Genomic DNA, 21441 nt, shown 5'->3' with positions numbered 1-21441 from the left:
GATCATAGGGTTTGGTATTATCCCTCCCAAATTTTATTTAAGTTTCAACTATAATATAGTATATACATTAATTTGTATACAATACTATGTATTTGTAGAAGTTGGAATTTGTATTACATATGATATTATCCCAAGACATACGGCCTATAATTAAGTTTACAATCATGAATGTTATCGCCACAATAATTGATACATCAATTACAAAAATGACAAACGAAATGTTTTTTTCTTTATTATCATTTGGGACCCAAGAAACTGAATATAACGAATCAAATCTTATGCCCACTAACCAATCAAATCTTCTTCAAATACTATCATGATTTTTTTTATCTAAACCAATCAATCAAATCCAACAATTTTTATTGGTTTGGCTTTTTATTTTCTATGTTCTAGGCAAAAACAGATGCATAACATTTGGTTGTACCGAACGTACCTATACTCTGACAACGTTCTTGAACTCTTCTAAACAGATGCATAACATTGGCTGATGGATCCAAATCCGGTATCCCAATGGCCAATGTGAGAACATTTAATTATGAGGATTACCAAACATACCACAAAATATAACAACAAAAAAATTATTATTTTTTTCAGCATATTTATGAAGGTGTTTAGCAAACTGAAAAGAACTTCGTAATCGACTTCATAAACCACATTTTGGGAAATAACAAAAATATGGTAATTTTTAGAATGGCAATAGAATTTTTTTATTATTATTATTGTAATCAAGATCTTTGGGTTCATAATTCTTCTCGATTTGGGCAGAGACCTAATTAGATTATTCATCCCTCGAACTATAGTTCTTTTATTAATTAGATAAATATATTTTTTCAGTGCTTTACATGCATGAATGCCTCACGTTTTCATGGAATAATAATAAGCTTTGAAATAAATTAATATGAATAAATCGTTTTTAGCATATCCACGTACGTACAGATAGCCATCGGCCTACATTAACTAAACATGTATATTTATAGAAGTGTGAGTGTGTGTGAGTGTTCGAGGATGCATGGGCATGTGTGTTCGTCCTCGGCACGTATATACTACGTACATTTCATGCGTCGGTTCAATGTATGAGGTCGGAGGTTCCAAGAAACTATCAATTAAATTACTCTGATGTGTTAACGTGCTTAAATTAACTTATACGGTTATACCAATAAACCATTTCTTATCATTCACTTTGGAAATAAATATCCATTAAATCTATTTCGTTTTACAACGAATGTTGTTTTTTTTTTTTTTTTTTGTTAAAAGACAACGAATGTTGTTTTGAAGTTACATATTGTTTTCTAATATAAAAAGTGTTGTCCATAAAAAATAATTAGAAAAAGTCATTTTTATATGGAAATTTATAATTGACATTAGAAATGAAACGACACAATTTATAAGATAGAAAAAAAATATATCAAATAACAAAACGATAACCAGCTAATCCTTTTTACAATAAAGTAGATATTATATCTTAGGGCCCCTTGCTCTTTTGGAATCCTATCTTTGGATTATCTTTGGCGATTTCAATTAGAACTTTTTAAAACAGTTGTAAATCATTTCTAGAATTTTCCGTCCATACCATCCAAATTAAATCCTCCAACCTTTACTCAACACATGATTATTATCATGGCAATCATTCTAGAGCATCTGATAGAACTGAAAGTCAATCTATAAGAATTGTTATAATTTGGATATGACCAACGACCAACGTGACACTTAGGTGATCCCAAACTCCTCAGGCATGGAATCAACGTTGAAAAAAGGCTCCTAAGGTGTGGCTTGTTCTGGTATCGAAGGGATACCATCCAATCGTGAATATACTTTTTAGTGACCCAAACCAGATGTGATGCATATACATGCATGTATGTTATGCTATGTACGTAAGATACTGATTGTCTTCTTTTCAAATTTATTTAAATGAAAAACTAAAGTTAGTAAAAAAAGAACTAAAGTTAGTGATGGGTACTTTTTTCAACATTAGAGATACTCATACGATACGGTCATTGACTATATTGCGTAGGTTAACAATACTTGTTTATATGGTACAAAAATGACCACCTAATTTCTACGTTTTTATATATATTATACATTAAAAGGTTTTCTTTTGTGACCATGGAATGCTTGAGTTTGCGGCACATGTGTTCTTTAATTCAAGAATCATTAAATAAAAAAAAAAATCAAATACTTTTTGCAAGCAGTCTTCTCCGACTGTCAGAACTAGAACTCGGGACTTTGTACAACATCCCTTCAGAGTTCAGAGGCTTCCTGCTAAACCCTAAATATAATTATCGCCAAAACCAATTACGGAAAAAGAGAGATATTGCTAAAAGTGTCTATACATATATACCCCTATGTAAAACATAGTACTCTCTATATTCCAAATCCAAATTTCCAAATTATAGGATATATTTTAACTTTTTAACTTTTTCTTTTTCTTGTTTAATTCTATTAGATGTTCTCATACTGTTTTGCATAACTAATGTTTATTTAATAATATGTTATAGCCATTATTTATGGTTGAATAGATAGGTTATTACAATACGATGGCCGGTTGGATAAGATCCTATAGCCTTAAAAAAACAAAACAAATTAAAAAAATATATTGTATTTTTTAACACACTGATTTTACATTTACCTGATCCACCACACTATTTTACTGAACGATTATGATATGTTACTAATTTCAAAACGTATTCTTTGTCTACAATAAAATAATTATTGAATTTGTAGTAAAATCATGCAAGAATTTCGACAATTAAAGAGTTTGAATAAATACTATTAATGATCATGATATTTTCCATCCTTAAAAGTTAAAAACATCTTATATACTGTTCTTTTTTTGAAATCACAAAGTTACAACTTTAGTTTTGCTAAAAATCTAAACATATGCAAAATACGTAGAGTTTTGTATGTGTTTGCTTGGTTTCTTACAAAAGAGGTTGACAATGTTGGGATTGTGTCGTACTCTTGTCTTGATGCCAGTTGTCTAATGGAAAAATAACAAAAGTAAAAAATAAAGAATGAGGAAAAGGACAAGAAAATAGAGAGGCAACCAGTAAGAAACTAATAATTGCGGAAAATAAAAACAAAAATTTAAGAAAAAAAGAGAAACTTAATAATTGCAGAAGAAAATAAGTAATAATTAAGAAAAATACTGAAAGTAACCCATGTGGTTTTCTGCACACGTGCGACTCTCTCCCTCCTCTTATTTTTTTTCTTCTTAATGAAGTTAAAATTAGCTTTAAAGAGTATACACAGTATATAACTAATGACTCACTATCTATATACTCGTACATTGCCAACACATTATTTCTAAGACTTGAATTCTGATTAGATAGTAACAAATCACTATTTAACTTTTGCACAAATTTATAATCATCATTTTAATTAAATTAAATACTATTTAAAATAAACGATTTATGATTTAAATCAACTAAAATATGCAGCTCTAAAAATCACAAAAATACACCACTAAAGTTATACAGATAATATTTTACAATATTAAATAAAATATATACATCCCCAAAAACAAATTTTCTGATCTTAATTGATTGGACAAGAATGTATAACTAGTTTGCTTTTATCAATGATAAATTATTATTAAAACAAAGTTTTTTGATTGATTGCTCGATATGTTAAAATATTGAATAGTTAGTTCATGTTTTTTGAAAAGTGAATAGTAAAAAAAAAGTGATTATATATCATTATTTAGTTTTAAAGTTCTATTAGTTATAAATCACGAAAGTAAACACAACATTTCTTTCAAAACTATTAAAACTTAAAAAAAGATTATTTATAATCACATCACAAAATGTTTCATTGTAAATTACTAAAACAAGAATTGTCAAAGATATTTTCCTAAGTTCTAAGTCAATTTCATTACTATGAATTTAAATTAGATTATTATATATATATATATATATATATTTTTTTTTTGTGTGCGCGAAGATTGGATTATTATATCTAAATTTTGGAAGTTTGGGTTATGGTCCTTAAATACTTTGACCAAGAAATTAAGTTTTCTTACAAATCTTTTTCCTTGCACAATCTCTTCGAACTTGTGAACTAAATGTATTTAAATTTAATCGATTTACTAAGATATCAAAAATTCAAAAAGACAAGAAAAAACAGCAAACAAAATTAAATCAAGCAAACTCGGTGGCATAAACGTTGGGAGAATCTTGAATTTTCGGTTATTTAAGGAAACAAAAGTATTAAATTACGATTTGTACTACACTTGTTTTAGCTACTACTAAACTTGAAACCAAAAAAAGCAAAAAAAAAAAAATCAATATTATTCTAAGAATATAAAACACCTTAAGAGTTGCTGTGTGTGTGTGAGAGAGAGAGAGGAGAGAGTACACAAATTTGTTTCACATTCCTCTAAATTCCAAACAAATTTATTTATACACCAATCTACTTCTTCTTCTTCTTCTTCTCTGACAAACAAAGCTATGGGCGAACAGCAAATCTCAGCTACAGTTCCTCGTGATAGAACTGATGAACAGGTTCTTTTTGTTTCTCCTCTGCTTTACCCTTCCACATATACTGATTCTTGATTTTGACACTCTGTTTTGGGTTATAGAAATCAAGAAACTGATGCATTTCTTGAATTTTTCCTAGTTTTATCTCCGCAGAGAGAGATCACTGTTCACACTATGTCTTAATTCTTGTTTTTGTTCTTTTTCCCTCAAATGACAATTTTAGTCCTCACTCTGTCACATTTATAATCAATCACTCTGTTTCATAGTTAGTTTTCGAAATGATTTAGAGATCTATCATACAATTCAAGATCTTTCTTGGTTTTTGTAGTTATGAATTATTGATGGTTTTATTTACAGGCAATCTTGGCTTTGAAGAAAGGTGCACAGCTTCTGAAATGTAGGAGAAGAGGAAACCCAAAGTTCTGTCCTTTTAAACTCTCAATGGTAAGTTTCTTTTTCTATGATCTTTCAATTCCAAAAACTTGAGTGTACAAAAAAAAACCATTTAGCTTTAAAGAGTTGTGGTGCTTACAGTTTTGCTCTTTTGGTTTTTTTGAAGGATGAGAAGTACTTGATTTGGTACTCAGGACAAGAGGAGAGACAATTGAGATTGAGTTCGGTTATTACAATTGTCCGAGGACAAATTACGGTATGTAGTTCATTTTAAACATTTCTTTCAGATTAAGGAACATGATGATGATGATGATGATGATGATGATGAAATGTTTTCCTATCTTGTTCTTAGCCAAACTTTCAGAAACAAGCTCAATCGGATCGAAAGGAACAGTCTTTTTCACTCATTTATGCTAATGGAGAACACACTCTTGATCTTGTAAGTTTTGGTTATTATGTTGTTTAACAAGTTAGTTGCAATATTCAAGACTTCTTATAGATGTTTTGTTGGTTATATATGTAGATATGTAAAGATAAAGCACAAGCAGAATCTTGGTTTAAAGGCCTTAGAGCTGTGATAACAAAGCACCATAACGTTAGGACCTCTACGAATCTTCGGACTAGTAGGGGAGCTCAAAGTTGTAGTAATAGTCCTGCGGGTTTTATCCGAAGGAAACAGAATCTCGGACTTCTTGAAGAGACCCCTGACTACACTCAGGTAGCTAAAGAACCATTTCTTTTTATATATTTTAGAGATTGTTTTTCGATTTCTTGATGTATATTGTTATGTTCTTGAAGATACGCAGTTTATGTGGAAGTCCATCTACGTTACTTGAAGAGCGGTGTTTATCTAACGGGTTGTCATGTTCTTCCGACAGTTTTGCTGCATCTGATGCCATTGGTCCTGTTTCTTATTACTATGAAACAGATTATGATATTAGGAACTCGGATTTTGAATCTACAGGTTCAGAACTTTGCAAGAACTCATCACAGAGATTTGTTGCTTCTCCACCTCCTTCTGTCATAACACAGCCGGTTACAAGATCCAATGTCCTCAAGGACATAATGATATGGGGAGCTATAACTGGTCTTATCGATGGCTCGAAGAATCAGAACGATGCGTTATCTCCTAAGCTTTTAGAATCTGCCAAAATGTTTGATGTACAGAGTATTTCTCTAGGTGCAAAACATGCTGCGCTGGTTACAAGACAAGGTGAAGTGTTTTGTTGGGGCAATGGGAACAGTGGTAAGCTCGGACTTAAAGTTAACATCGACACCGACCATCCAAAACGCGTTGAGTCACTCGAGGATGTTGCTGTTAGATCAGTTGCTTGTAGTGATCATCAAACGTGTGCTGTTACGGAGTCAGGAGAGATGTATCTATGGGGAATCGATGGTGGAACCATTGAACAATCAGGAAGCCAGTTCTTGACTCGAAAAGTATCCGACGTTTTAAGCGGATCTCAGAGTGTTTATATTGTCGCTTGTGGCGCGTGGCACACGGCGATTGTGACTAGTTGTGGTCAGCTTTTCACTTACGGTAGTGGAACTTTTGGAGTTCTTGGACATGGGAGTCTTGAGAGTGTAACAAAACCAAAAGAAGTGGAGTCTTTGAGACGTATGAAGGTACTATATGTTTCTTGTGGACCATGGCACACTGCTGCGGTAGTTGAAACCGCGTCCGACCGGAAGTTTTACAATGCTAAGAGTTGTGGAAAGCTGTTTACTTGGGGAGATGGAGATAAAGGACGGCTAGGACATACAGATAGCAAGAGAAAGCTAGTGCCAACTTGTGTTACAGAGCTCATTGATCATGATTTTACAAAAGTCTCTTGTGGATGGACTTTAACTGTTGCACTCAGCATTTCAGGAACGGTTTATACAATGGGTAGCTCGATCCATGGGCAGTTGGGATGTCCAAGAGCAAAGGACAAGTCGATAAATGTTGTTTTGGGCAATCTAACACGGCAGTTTGTTAAGGATGTTGCTTCCGGTTCACACCATGTAGCTGTGTTAACTTCGTTTGGAAATGTTTATACTTGGGGAAAAGGCACGAACGGACAACTTGGGTTAGGTGACGTTAGAGATAGAAACTCGCCGGTTCTTGTTGAGCCTTTAGGTGATAGGTTGGTAGAGAGTATAGCTTGTGGGTTGAACTTGACGGCTGCGATATGTTTGCATAAAGAGATCTCTTTGACTGATCAAACAGCTTGCAGTTCTTGCAAATCAGCTTTTGGATTCACAAGGAAAAAACATAACTGTTACAACTGTGGTCTCTTGTTTTGTAACGCTTGTAGTAGCAAGAAAGCTGTAAATGCTTCCTTGGCACCAAACAAAAGCAAGCTCTCTAGGGTTTGTGATTCTTGCTTCGATCATCTATGGAGTATAACAGAGTTTTCAAGAAATGTCAAGACGGAGAATCATACTCCAAGGATGCAGCTGGTTACTACACGAAGGGTATCTGAGGATTGGACTGAAAAAGAAATAGAGAATGAGATGCAGAATCTTCCACAAGGTGAACAGCCTCGATGGGGACAAGTCTCTGTTCCTTCTCTGTTTCATTTCGATAAAGTTTCGACTAGTTCTCCTATGAATCTGTCAGTATCATCGAGGCGACCATCTTCTACAATGACATCAACCTCGTCTGAGTCGAATAAGATCTTAATTGAAGAAATCGAAAGGCTAAAAGCCGAGGTAAACAATTTTTTTTTCTTTTCTTACTAGTAACAATATCAACATTTTAGACACTAAAGGTACACTTATATGATCATGTAGATAAGAAATCTCCAGACACAATGTGAACTTGGCAATGAGAAGATGCAAGAATGCCAACAAGAACTCGACAAGACATGGGAAGTTGCTAAAGAAGAAGCCGAGAAGTCGAAAGCTGCGAAAGAGATAATCAAAGCCTTGGCGTCTAAGGTAAAGAAAGATACATAGTTCTCTTTTTCATCTTTCTCTTTTCTGTTTATTTATGTGACTCACATTTTCGCGGTATCTTCCTTGCAGCTTCAAACGAATAAAGAGAAACCGAGCAATCCTCCTAAAACCGTCATTGCATGCAATCCTTCTCAAGTCTCACCAATCTTTGATGACTCAGTGTCCATTCCATATCTCACACCAATCACTACATCTCGTTCCCAACCCGAAAACAGACAACTTGTAGAGAAATGTGTCACGAAATCCTCGAACCGTGACAGCAACGTTAAGCTATTAGTAGATGCATCGCCTGCCATCACAAGAACAGGACATCACCAAAACGGAACACAAGACTCGACAGCAGAACAAGTGGAGCAATACGAGCCTGGTGTATATATAACTTTCACGGCTTTGCCTTGCGGTCGGAAGACGCTTAAACGCGTACGGTTTAGGTAAAGAAAATGTGAAGTGTGATTAAGTGTTTTATGTGATTTGATGTATGCTTTAAGTGTTTATGTGATTTGTTTCTAACTTTGGTTGTAGTCGGAAGAGGTTTTCAGAGAAGGAAGCACAAAGATGGTGGGAAGAGAAGCAGGTTTTGGTCTATAACAAGTATGATGCTGAAGCATGAACTAACTTATGATGCTGAAGCATGAACTAACTCTGAGTAGATTTCTTGAACGTGTTTTAAATTCATTTTGATGTTTGCTAGTGATTATATCTATTGCAGAAAGTATTTCTTTATTTCTAAAAATTATTATGTATTTAAGAAAAATTGAACATAAAATTACAGGAAATACAATTCTAATAAATATGGTATATATTAATAAAAAACATTCTGATGATCAACTAAGATATAATATGTGCGTGACGAAAACTGTTGTGGTTTTGAGCAATGAAACAAAATTCCTCGTAACGTGATGAAAATCATAAACTTTTATAATATAGGTCAAAGATATAATATAAAAATTACAACTAGTAATAATAATAATAATAATCAAAATTCACATAAAAAAAATTATTTGGACGGCGTCTAACAAACAACAACCAAATCTCTATTCATACGTATAACTTCTTAGATTAATTTAAAAATTATACAAGCTACAATCATACTTCCTCTATTCCATTTTATAATTTTTTAGCTAAATACAAAGTTTAATTCGTTCTTATTTTTACATAACAAAATATTATTTAACATTTATTTGGTTTTGTCGGCTTATTTTTATTGTTGAATTGCTAGTTGCATGTTCAATAATTTAATGATTTAATTCGAATAATTTATTTATGATAAATTGAATTTGGACTTTTGTTGTTCTAACTTTATCAAAAATGCAGAATAATAAGATCATATCTAACGCGTATGCTGAAATAAAATACTAACACATCAACATGATCACAAACAATCTATACTTATTTTCTCAGTTTTTCTATTGTTAGCCAAGAGCCAAAAAATATATTATACTCTGCATTTATCCTGAAAAGCTTTTGTGACAAAAAAATTTCAATAGACATTATAACTTAGAATCATCAGTTTTACATATTTGTACATATTTTTCATACATTGAAATGTTCTATTTAGACCAGGTTCAATTTCTTTATCGCACAAACAATAATTACTTAATCATAAGGCATTTCTTTAAATTTAAAAAAATAGAAGAAAAGTGTCAAAAAATTTCTTAACCAATTATAATAACTTCATAAATCGGTTGATCTCATTTTAGTTATATATATTTTTTTTAAATAAATGTTTTTTACCTACAATATGTGCAAAAGATTATATATATATATATATATATATATATATATTATTACGGACTGTAATTGAGTCCATCTAAGAGATTTAGTAATTTTTTTTGGCTCTACTACATTCCACAACTTCTAGTAATTTTCTATTTTCTTACTAGTCCTATTGAAAATGATATATTCATTTACTTTTTCTTCTATTTTGGATATTTAAATGTATTTTGACATAATATACATTCTATTTTCTTACATTTTTAATTAACGAAACACATTAATTTAAAATAACAGTTTAAATTCAAAGGTAATTTATTTCTAATATAACTTTAAATAATTATTATATTAGTAAATTCATTATTATTCATATAATAGAACTTAACTTATCTTGTTATATATATATATATATATATATTTAGAATAGGTGCAAAGAGCTGTACATTTTCTATAAATCTACCTCCTAAAATCTAGATTATTATTTTTGATGTATTTTTTTAAGAGAATCTTTTAATTTATTTCAACTTACTTTGAAAAATGTGACATTAGATTTCTTCATTTTGAACAGAATATCCAATTTTTTTAATTTACTTCATTGTGGGTACATATCAGGACATGTTTGGAACGACATTAACATAAATTCAAAATATAATTAATCCGTTTTGTGTAATCTTTATTAGCATAATCAATATTAAAATATTAAATATTTCAAATTAAATTGATCCAATTATGATGGTGGTTAAACATATTTTTCGGGTTAAATTATAGTTTATGTTATTTTATTTATTCCACTATCTTATTATATAAAGTTGGGTTTTGAAAGTTAGTCATTAACAAGATTTTGACATGTGTCGATATTTAATAGGAAGAATTTGATTACAACAAAAAGAAAATATTTTTTGTTTTAAAAAATATTAATAAAGTAAAAATATAATTATAAAAAATTTCAGAATTTAGAAAAAAAAACAAAGTTTTTTAAAATAATTATAAGGAGATTATATATATATATATATATATATTTCATAAAATTCGAAATTATAATATTATTTCTTATTTTTAATTTAAGTGATTAATTATTAAAAAAATAGAAAAAGGATTAAGGAAAATATACTTTTAATTATTAATTCTAAAATTTTGTACTCACTTCTATACAATCAAAGATCGCCTCATATTTAAATAATTTATTAAAAAACATTGCTTTCAATTTTGTTTAATTGGAAATATATTTTAATGGGAAGGTAAATTTTTCTTATTTTCTTAAGCCAAAATTTTCTACTACTTTCTCCTTTTTCAGTTGGGAATAGGTAAGATTAATATGTTGACCAAAAAAAAGATTAATATATAAGTCTTTTTTTTCTAATACTGTATTTTAAAATTTATTGTAGTATTTTTAGATTGTTTAAATTTATATTTTAATCTTTGAATGATTTGGGATTCATATATTAACATGCTTATAATTTTCTATTGTTTATTTAATTATGCCAAATTAATTTTCTTTCAATTTCTCAACCTTGCTTGGTTGGTCATAAACCCTTTTTTTTTTTTTACAAACATAATTGTTACCATTATTCATTCAATCCCAAAGGGAGATAACGAATAAAAGCTCATCAACCTAATGAATTGATAAAATAGGCTAATCAAACACAAGCGTACAACAAACATAGACAGATAGATTGGAAAAAAATAAATTCGTTGTTGATAGATCCATAGGAGCTCAAAGACTCTGACACCCTGGTTTGCGGAAATATTTAAAAGAATTGATTTAGCCACATATGTCACTAAAATGCACTTATTTTTTCAGTCAAAGGTCTTGAGAGAACTTCATGATGGGTGACCTTTCTGGAAGTGATTGTCGAAATTGTGCGAGTGAGGACAAAACACAAGAAAATATCATTTGTTGATTTGTAAGGTCGGTAATCAAGTTTTTAAAGACTTCCAGACGTAACAAACCGACCATCGAATATGGGTTGGTCCACAAGCCGGGAATAGATGTAGGACCCACTTGGGAAGATGGGTCCATAGACTGAGAGTAGACATGGGCTCACTAAACAATGTGGCGATTGAAGCGTTATAGAGATAGAGGCTACATCATGGTGTGTCAAAGACACTTCCACCAATACATTGAGAAATTTAGCATTAGTTACTATCAAAAGATTTTGTGATGATTGAAAAAGGTTTTGACGTTTATTGGTCGTCGGAGCAAGCTATTTTGAGATAGCAAAAAGACGTGAACATTTTCTCTCCACACAGGATGAGGGCAGAGCCGAGGTTCTCTCTATGATGGTGAAGGTTGGACACAAGGTTATCTACCCAACATAGGAAGGTGGAGGAGGTTGGACGCAAGGTTATCTCTCTAAGGGAGGAAGACGGAGCCAAGGTTCTCTCCATGATGGAGGAAGTTGGACGCAAAGTTCTCTTTATAAGGGATGAGGGCGGAGGCGAGGTTTTTTCCATGGCGGTCATACATTATTGTGATGATACATCATTGATTAGTATATTATGTTATCTATAAACACATTAAGCCAAATATTTTACTTTCACTTTGGCATAGTTACTATCACGAATACATTGAGAAATTTAACATTAGTTACTATCAAAAGATTTTTTTGTGAAGTTAGAAAATTGTTTTTACTTTCATTGGTTGTCGGAACAACCCATTTTGAGATATCAAAAAGACGTGAACATATTTTCTCCACACAGAAGGGGGGCAGAGCCGAGGTTCTCCCTATGGTAGAGAAGGTTGGACACAAAGTTATCTCCGTAAGGGATGAAGGTGGAGGAGATTGGACGCAAGATTATCTCTCCAATGGAGAAGGGCGGAGCCAAAGTTCTCTCCATGGTGGAGGAGGTTGGACGCAAGGTTCTCTCCATAAGGGATGAAGGCGGAGCCGATGTTTTCTCCATGGTGGTCACACATTATTGTGATGATACATCATTGATTAGTATATTATGTAATACATTTTTTATTCAAAATGTTTTTTGAGCGAACAATTTTAGTAATTAAAAAACTATGCAGAAGTGAAAGTAATATACTTGGCTTATGTGTTTATATAAACAGTTTCTAGATGGTGATAAATAATATTTTTGTAACATACAAGAGTACATTTAGGTATAAAAAATATACTTTTAATAGTAACATAGATAAAGATTTGTAAATGGATATAAATCAGTGTATTATAACAAAAATAAAATTTATATATAACATACAACAAATTTTAATAAATTTAATTTCATTTATAAAACTTTAAACTCGCACATCGGGCGGATCCTCATCTAGTATTCAATAAAACACAATGTTGCCAACAAAAAAAAAAATGCAATTTTCAGCAGATGTTAGAAAATTTTGTTTGATTTTGAAATGATATGATTGAAGTCTAGTTTCAATTTTTTTTACTTAATGCACCTATTTCATAACATACCAATGTTACGTACTTATTTTTTAACAATAGAAGATTATTTAAATATAATTCAAAAATAAAAAAGTGTGATGAGTCAGAAACTTTTTAAAATTAGTTATATTGATTTTAGATTTACACAACTAGCTTATTTGTAAAATTATAATTACATTGATATATTGTTCTCTACTTTTTATAACCAACCTATCATCTTGGTGAAATTTGTTGACGGAATCAAACGGAGAAATGATGGAAAGGAACGAAATAATTAATTATATGAGAAAATACTTTATTTTTAGTTTTGGGGTTCTGATTTTACGAGGAATAAACAGATGAAGGAAAAAAAATTAAAAACAAAAAAAAGAGAGGAGAAAAAGAAAGTGATAATTTTTACGGTGATATGAAATCGTTAAAACATGCAACTCCAATAGAACCAAATCTCAAAATGTCAAAAGATAATGAATTGAAGGTTTAAGCCTAACCATAACTTGGCTTGATATTTTAAATTTTCCAATATTGAGGAAGATGATACTAAAAAAAAGCTTAATAAGAACGGTACTGAGAATCAAATTTACACGGAAATATATAAACACATTAAAGTAAAAAGAAAAGGTAAAGACTTAAAGTGGAAGAAGATATGTTGTGGGGTTTGCAATTGGCAACCGACCCTAAATGCTTTTTGCATCTTCTTTTACATAATTTTAATCTCTTTTTGTCTTTCTTACAATTCCATCACTGATCGATCGAATTCAAACCCTTATGTTACGCCTCTTTCTTATATATAACTCTCTCTTTATATTCACACTCCTTCTCCTTCTCCTTTTTTTCTCTCTCAAGTTCTACATATTTATGTTCATATTTGTCCCTTCAATCATTTTGGTTCTAGCTACAACATTGGGAAGTGGATATGGCTCCTGTTTCAATGCCTCCTGGTTTCCGGTTTCATCCAACTGACGAAGAGCTTGTCATATACTACCTCAAGCGAAAGATTAATGGTCGAACGATCGAGTTAGAGATCATTCCCGAGATTGATCTTTACAAATGCGAACCTTGGGATTTACCCGGTATATTTCTCTCTTCCCTCTTATGTTGTTCTCATCATATGCATATCCATCATTTTATTGTCATCCACATTTACCATCGAGGAAGGTATACGTTTATGATTCTGCATCGTCTATACATCAAGCTGTTGTGTGTCATGTTCAAATTAAATAAGACAATATATATAGATTTTTTTTTTTGGTCGGACAAAGGGGCAAAGCCCCTAGTTTACTAAGAAAATAAAACACAAGAAAACTACACTCGAATCATTCGACAATATATATATTATAGCAACCGAGAAGAGGCTATCTTGTTTTTCCTCTAATTATTTAGGTCATAATCATTTAACTGATACGTTTATTGTAAGATCAATCTTTTTGGACTTTAATTAGGATAACGAATTACAGATTCATTTCTAAAAACTACATAATGTGAAACTACCTTTTGAAAGTTTAACCCTAGAGAGAAGAGACACTTAATGTCTCTCTTTTTTTTTTGTTCAACACACTTGATGTCCTTTCTTTTCAAAGATATATGTTCTTTTCTTTTTATATTTATTTTCCTAACGTACTTATATTATTTTTAGTTTATTTTATCATATTGTACGTACCAAGTTATGTATCTCTAGGACACGCATCGAACTTAGCATCTAACGTGAATGCTTTATGAACTAAATCTATATAATAACGATCCCAACTTTATCTTAGAATAAAATTTAAATGGACCCACCCTCATCTTTATTCTTTAAATAGATTGTAATAAAACCGAGAGATGCGGTGATGACTAGTGAGACAAATTCGGAAGACCGAGTCAAAAAAGTTAAGAAGATTAAAAAAAAAAAAGTAACTCATAATTTCACATGTGCTTTAGGGTTTTGGAAGCTTCTCTTACACCCTCAACTTCACCTTCAATTTTATATGTCTTTCTTTTCTTATTTCCTTATCTTTTGGATTTTCATGTCATGTTATGGCTTCTTTAAGTAGTGTATACAAATTAATGTTGGATAAACCTAATTACAATGTTCTATTAATCATGTGATCCTTGTTTGCTAAACTTGCAGGGAAGTCCTTGCTGCCAAGTAAAGACCTAGAATGGTTTTTCTTCAGTCCTCGAGACCGGAAATATCCAAATGGATCAAGAACAAACCGGGCAACAAAAGCCGGTTACTGGAAAGCTACGGGGAAAGATCGTAAAGTCAATTCACATTCGCGGACGGTTGGAACAAAGAAAACGTTAGTATATTACCGAGGTAGAGCGCCTCATGGCTCACGTACCGACTGGGTCATGCATGAGTACCGTCTTGAAGAGCAAGAATGTGAATCTAAATCCGGCATACAAGTAACCAAACGGCAAAGTTATAATTTTTTAAAAGTTTTTTTCTTAATTATTATATTAATTACCAAGTATATATGAACATTCCAGGATGCGTATGCACTTTGTCGAGTGTTCAAGAAGAGTGGTTTAGCCAACAAGATAGAAGAAAAACAACACCATGGCATGAAGAACAAAGCAACGACTAATAGTGAACAATCTACTTCTAGTACTTGTTTGTATACCGATGGAATGTATGAAAACCTAGAAAACTCGGAATATCCAATCTCACCCGACACAGGAGGCTTAACTCAACTCGGTAATACGTCATCGCTAGAAATGGAAACGATAGAAAACAAATGGAATCAGTTTATGTCGCATGACACCTCCTTCAACTTCCCAGCTCAGTCTCAATATGGAACAATCTCATATCCTCCAACGAAGGTAAATTTAAATGATAATGGAAATGTAAACTTTTTTTTTCAAACTAATCTTTAGTTCTCCTCTCATAATAGGTTGAGATAGAGTTAGAATGTGCAAGACTACAAAATCGTATGTTGCCAACGGTGCCACCACTTTATGTAGAAGATCTCACACACGGAGAATATTTGGGAAACAACGTAGCTAATGATACAGATGAAATGTTGAGCAAGATCATAGCATTGGCTCAATCCTCCCAAGAGCCACGGAACAGTCTTGATTCTGCGTCTGGAACCTTCAATGGAGACTTTAATTATTCCGGAGAAAAACTCGCATGCATACAGGCGAACATGAAGGCTGTAGATATGCAAGAACATTATGGGAGGTATAAGGAAGAAAGGCTTGTTGAAAACTTGAGATGGGTAGGAGTATCAAGCAAGGAACTAGAAAAGGTAGTGGTACTTCAATATATTTTAAGTGCAAAATATTTTATATGTGACTGGTGTTATCAAATATAACTTTATGTTTGATCTTGTTTCAAATTTCAGAGCTTCATTGAAGAACACTCAACGGTGGTTCCTATAGAAGATATTTGGAGCTATCATAGAGATACTCAAGAACACGAAAATCAAGGTAGCTTTTTTTTTTTTTTTTAAATATCTTGAATTAAGTTTATCTTATTAATTTTAGTGTCATTTCTTTATTTGTTTTTGTTATTTATTTTTTTTTTTTTGAAGATCTTATGGACGTTAACAACAACAATGGAGATGTGGATGATGCTTTTACACTTGAGTTCTCAGAAAACGAACATAATGAGATTCTTTTGGACAAGAGTGATCATGACACAAAGATTTCGCCACGTTTTGACGTGGTTAAGAAAGTTGAGGTTAGCCATGGACTGTTTGTTACAACTCGTCAAGTAACCAATACATTCTTTCAACAGATTGTACCATCGCAAACCGTTATAGTTTATATAAATCCAACGGGTGTCCATGAATTCTGTCATAACGTGACATCAAAAGAGGAGGCTCGTGTCCGTGAAAAGATAAATCCTCAAACGAACGGAGTAGTCTCAACATTTCTCGGACCATGGAGAAAACTCGCGTATGTTTTTGGTTTCATTCCTATGCTTCTATTGATGCGTTGTGTTCATCAAAGAGGTAACAATAACAAAAACCAAAGCAGTGAAAGGTACTCGGCGCAGCCCAAGGTAGGAGATTGCAACAATCCGGGCACAATACTCATGATGGAAAATGCTGTCGAGAGAAGAAAAATTTGGAAGAAGGAAAAAGGCAGAGTTGATGAACGTGGTTTGTGGGTTCAAGATATTTTCTTGTTGAAGAAGTTGGGGATTTCCCTTGCTATCATCTTAGCTGTTTCTACCATAAGTCTTATTTGAGTATTGAAGTCATATATGCCTTAAACTAGCTAGGTCATATTTCCTCTCTTTTGTTTTTCCCATTTCTCTAAACCAAACTGATTTCTTCGAATTATATGTGGTTCTTTTCTGTTTCTGTATTAAGTTATATGACCTCTCAGACTGAACGATCAATCTTTTGTTTCTTTTCCTTTGTTATGTAAGATTATATCTGAGCAGATTCATGCCATATACATGAATAGATTGGGACGTCAACGATTTCAGTATTCACTGTACAATATAAAATATGAGTAAGTTTAATTGTTTTTTTTGTTAATGTTATTATTATTCTTTTTGACAACAAAAGATCAGCCCATATGAGATAAATTGGGTGGAAAACTGTTTACTTGTTAATTTTATTACTAAAGATATTTTTCTTATTTTTTTTGTTATAATGCATACATAGACTATAATATTTAAACATTAATATCCAGATTATGTTTCTTATCAATTTTTTTATTAACCAATGGTTCAAACCCGAAAAAAAATGTCTACCAAGTGATATCTCAATTAAAATGAGCTTAATGCTTCAAAGTAAACTGTTGGAATTCTTGGGATCATTAATTAAAGAATTTTAATCAGGTCATGTTGTAGAACGGATTGAATGAGTGTTTAGAACGGTTTAGAAATTTAATTGGTGAATTATTTTTATGTTGCTTGAGGCATAAAGGTATGTGAGTGTGGCCAGTGGAGGTGATGCCAAGGCCGGGGGAGCCGGGGCCGGGGGAGCCGATGGAGTTGATATCGGTGCTGGTTTGGCCTCTGGTGCTGGACTCCCGGGTGGGGAAGTTGTAACACGGTTAGCCTAGAATTGGGATGATTGGCTGGGGGACCTACTAACATTTCTATTGCAACGATTATCGAGATCTGTACTAGTGCAAGTTCCAGTTGTGATACATGTGGTGGGAGTGTAGTTGAGGGCTGTAGTTTCTGAGGAGCTCCCATCGTATCTCAGGATGATGGAGCAGTTGCAAAGAATTGGTACAGGTTTCTTCTCGGGAAGTACTGAGCCTGGTGAGCCTAATGAGTGGATGAGTAGGTTGAAGCATAACTTCCAATCTCTCTGATGTCCCAAGAGGTACTAGGTTGACCTAACGATGCACTACATGACGGGAGATGCACATCCGTGGTGGAGGACTGATTTCCAGAAGAGTGCATGCTAAGATGACTTGGGATGATTTTGTGGTTGAATTCAACTCCAATTTCTTTGTGCATGATGCAATGGACATTTAGATTGACATTATATTCTACCACAAAGGGATTGCGACTCCAACCGCTCCCCCGCCTACTAGAGGAAAACTTGGCATTAAATTCTGCCACAAAGGCACCCACACCAAATCAGCTTGCACCCTCCTGGCAGCCACATTCATCCAGGTTTTGAACCACTAGGTCAACCTGGTACACTTCAAGAGACATCTGATAGAGAGGAAATTTCTCTCCAATTTCATCCCACACCTAGAGATGTCAAACTGGCATGCCCGCGCCCGTTCGGACTGACCGTGACGGTCCTGTATTTTCAGTGATCCGCCGCAGACAGGTCTGCCACGAGCGGCGAGCGACGTATCACTTCCCATGCCCGCTCCGCCTAGTGATATGTCTATATTTTGTCTATACCTAGCATATATTTATCATGCATTTAGCTTGGATAACTCATTGTTTTGCATCATTTCTAGTCCTTTCTATACATTTTGCATGTCTAGGTAGTTCTTGCATCATCCTTGCATATATTGTGCATTTCAGAGTATTTCAGGTATCTAGGAGACGTCAGGAACGCATCACTCGACCCATCCGCTGCACAACACTCCGGAACCCTCTCTCGAGCCAATCTCACAACACTCCCGGAACCCTCTCTCGAGCCAATCTCACAACACTCCTGGAACCCTCTCTTGAGCCAATCTCACAACACTCCCGGAACCGTCTCTCGAGCCACTCTCGAGTCACCACTTGAACCACCAATCGAGCCACTCTCGAGTCACCAGTGGAGCCACTCACTCGAGCCACTCTCGAGTCACCACTCGAGCCACCACTCGAGCCACACTCGAGTCACCACTCGAGCCACCACTCGAGCCACCACTCGAGCCACTCTCGAGCCATCACTCGAGCCCCTGGTCTAGGTATTCAGCTTTTGACGTCTTAAAAAAAGTTGTACAGAATTGAGTTATATTTCCAATGTCGTTTATTTCAAGCCAATCGGAGGTGTGGTTCAAGATTTATCATCGTTTTAGTGGATGCGTATATACCCAGCTCGAGCCAACCTCCCCGCACCTCCTTCGAGCTGACCACACTCGAGCCACTTTCACCAACCACGCTCGAGCCACTTTCACTCACACCGCTCGAGCCAATCCTACTCACACCATTCGAGCCACTTTCATATACCAATCGAGCCACTAGACGCACACCGACTCGATCACACATGTCAGAAGACGCTTTGTCTTACACGCTTCAGGAGATTCCCAAACCGTCTCTTTACCTTGTCGTTTTATGTTTAGGGCTTTCCATGTTGGACTATATATACATTTTGTTAAGTCTTTGTCGTAGACATCTTTTATCTCGTTTCTTTTCTAAAGGTTTATCTAGCCACCAAAAACGTTCTCCGATCTTGTAATCCCGATAGCTTTGATTTTATTGAGTTTTTGCATTGGATTTCTTCTACAAAGTTGTTCTTCTCATTTCTATCTATCTTACTATGTTTTGTTCAATGTTTTCTGGGTTTGCATTCTTGATGATGAATTTCGGATCTGAGTAGTGTTAGAGTTCTTGGGGATGGGATATACTATATGGAGGATTTTAGGATGTAGGGTGTTTAAGCTTTGATTTGTATGATTCCCTTCTGGACTAGAGTTAGAAATATTAGTTTCTCTCTGATCAATTGGAACTAGGTCTTAGATATTTCCACACCCAAAAGATGTTCGATGAAATGTCTGACCAACTTTTGCCAAAGACTTGCATTCCTAGCCTAAGAGATTAGTTGTCTAGGATGTATGTTGACGTGAATGAACTTGTTTGTCATGCCTGCTCGACCATGTTTCTCTAGCAAGAGCTAGGTATGGAAGTGGTTGAGTCTGAGTAGCTTCTGTCAAGAGATTGGATTAGCTAAGTCGTGATGTTCATTGTTTAGGGATAGTTTGCTTGCGGCATGTTAAACACTCTGTAGACTAGGATATTCCACCGACATCAATTACTCCCATCCTTAGGACTTCCATCTTTCTGATTTTTATTGCTTTCATGAGACTGTTTCGGTTCTTGTTGTTTAGTTCACGCTTAGACTCATTTATGCTTTTTACTCATATTTACTTCTTGTCGTACATCTTTGTTTCTAGTTCTGTAGTCCATTTTTGTTTTGCATTTTCATCATTCTAGGATTGTTAGACAAACACTCTTTTGAATTGGCTGGACTTGTGAAATCTTGATTGAATTTTGAGTGGTAGCAACATCCCATTTGGATTGACACCTTAAGTACTACAACACGTAAGGTTAATTGAACCTGCTAGGACAAACAAAAATCCTAGTATCACCTAGCTTTGCAGACTAATGGGCATGCCCGCGGGCCATGACTTCTCTACTAACAACCTTCACTTTCTTCTTGTTTTGCTTTGCTGACAGGTTGTTGAATCCACAAACAAACTTGCTTAGATAATGAGTGATATGCTCAAATTTAACCCTAAAGCTACACTCTCAAATTAAGAGGTCACTGTAATACTTAGGGGTCGAATTCCACAAGGACTCAAGTCTACACAATAAATTATAGAGTTTTATGATTACGCTAAACAAGTTGATTTAAATAAAGAAAAGCAATGCAAAATATTAAATAAAAGCTATGTAAATTCAGATGATCAAAAAGCTAGGTCCAGAGAAGTTCTCAGGAAATTATGAAATATTAAATCAATAAATTAATTAGGATTCAAGCAATTAAGATCAGATCTAGAACTCTAAACAGTTTTGTAAAATAATTCAGTTCTCACTGCAAATATTATCTTAATTTAAAACCAGAAAATCCAAATCTCTTTGTAAAATTTTAGGTTAAAAATCAGCTTTAAAAACAAGTTTAGATAAGTTTCCAAAATTACTAAATCAAATCTCTTTGCAGAAAATAATTTTGCTCATCAAAAGTTTTTATCAGGAAAATCAATTATATTCTCATATCAATTTATTTTCCTAGGTTATTAATTTTAGATGGCCAATCAATGATTAATATGAATAACAACCTATGATAAAGATCTAGAAAGATAATGAATTCTAAATAAACAGATCTAATAAATCATAAAATCCCTGTGAAAAATCCTGAACCTAACAAGCAAACTACTCAGACATATTCAATGAAGAACAAAACATAATT

The 21441-nt window shown here is 33.4% G+C and overlaps 2 protein-coding genes across 3 annotated transcripts; both read left to right on the top strand.

Moving 5' to 3' along the window:
* The first annotated feature begins 4138 nt into the window (after positions 1 to 4138).
* Positions 4139 to 8621, top strand: LOC104750376 (PH, RCC1 and FYVE domains-containing protein 1-like). Its single transcript, XM_010472162.3, has 9 exons — positions 4139 to 4499; positions 4833 to 4919; positions 5035 to 5124; positions 5221 to 5307; positions 5392 to 5586; positions 5667 to 7562; positions 7644 to 7790; positions 7878 to 8239; positions 8331 to 8621. Exons 1-9 carry the CDS (start codon positions 4446 to 4448, stop codon positions 8416 to 8418), a joined length of 3006 nt encoding a protein of 1001 aa, XP_010470464.2. The 5' UTR covers positions 4139 to 4445; the 3' UTR covers positions 8419 to 8621.
* Positions 8622 to 13619: 4998 nt separating this feature from the next.
* Positions 13620 to 17251, top strand: LOC104750375 (NAC domain-containing protein 86-like). Of its 2 annotated transcripts, XM_010472161.3 has the most exons (7): positions 13728 to 13980; positions 15018 to 15295; positions 15380 to 15712; positions 15784 to 16140; positions 16237 to 16321; positions 16426 to 16792; positions 16874 to 17251. In XM_010472161.3, exons 1-7 carry the CDS (start codon positions 13824 to 13826, stop codon positions 17085 to 17087), a joined length of 1791 nt encoding a protein of 596 aa, XP_010470463.1. In that variant the 5' UTR covers positions 13728 to 13823; the 3' UTR covers positions 17088 to 17251. The 2 variants fall into 2 exon arrangements, with proteins under 2 accessions (XP_010470462.1, XP_010470463.1); XM_010472160.3 differs by having other exon boundaries at positions 13620 to 13980; positions 16426 to 17251.
* The last annotated feature ends 4190 nt before the right edge of the window (positions 17252 to 21441 follow it).

The sequence above is a fragment of the Camelina sativa genome, chromosome 16 (genome assembly GCF_030686135.1).
Source record: "Camelina sativa cultivar CO46 ecotype springtype chromosome 16, ASM3068613v1".
Taxonomy (NCBI): domain Eukaryota; kingdom Viridiplantae; phylum Streptophyta; class Magnoliopsida; order Brassicales; family Brassicaceae; genus Camelina; species Camelina sativa.
Note: the sequence above shows the minus strand (reverse complement) of the source record. Positions and strands in the feature narration are given on the sequence as shown.

What these genes read in the sequence shown, in the direction of transcription:
- LOC104750376 (XM_010472162.3), top strand. Translation starts at nt 4,446, where the DNA reads ATGGGCGAACAGCAAATCTCAGCTACAGTTCCTCGTGATAGAACTGAT. An exon ending in GTCCTTTTAAACTCTCAATG is followed by an intron (nt 4,920 to 5,034) that starts GTAAGTTTCTTT and finishes GTTTTTTTGAAG; the next exon opens with GATGAGAAGTACTTGATTTG. An exon ending in AGACCCCTGACTACACTCAG is followed by an intron (nt 5,587 to 5,666) that starts GTAGCTAAAGAA and finishes ATGTTCTTGAAG; the next exon opens with ATACGCAGTTTATGTGGAAG.
- LOC104750375 (XM_010472160.3), top strand. Translation starts at nt 13,824, where the DNA reads ATGGCTCCTGTTTCAATGCCTCCTGGTTTCCGGTTTCATCCAACTGAC. An exon ending in CAAGCAAGGAACTAGAAAAG is followed by an intron (nt 16,141 to 16,236) that starts GTAGTGGTACTT and finishes TTCAAATTTCAG; the next exon opens with AGCTTCATTGAAGAACACTC. An exon ending in TCAAGAACACGAAAATCAAG is followed by an intron (nt 16,322 to 16,425) that starts GTAGCTTTTTTT and finishes TTTTTTTTGAAG; the next exon opens with ATCTTATGGACGTTAACAAC.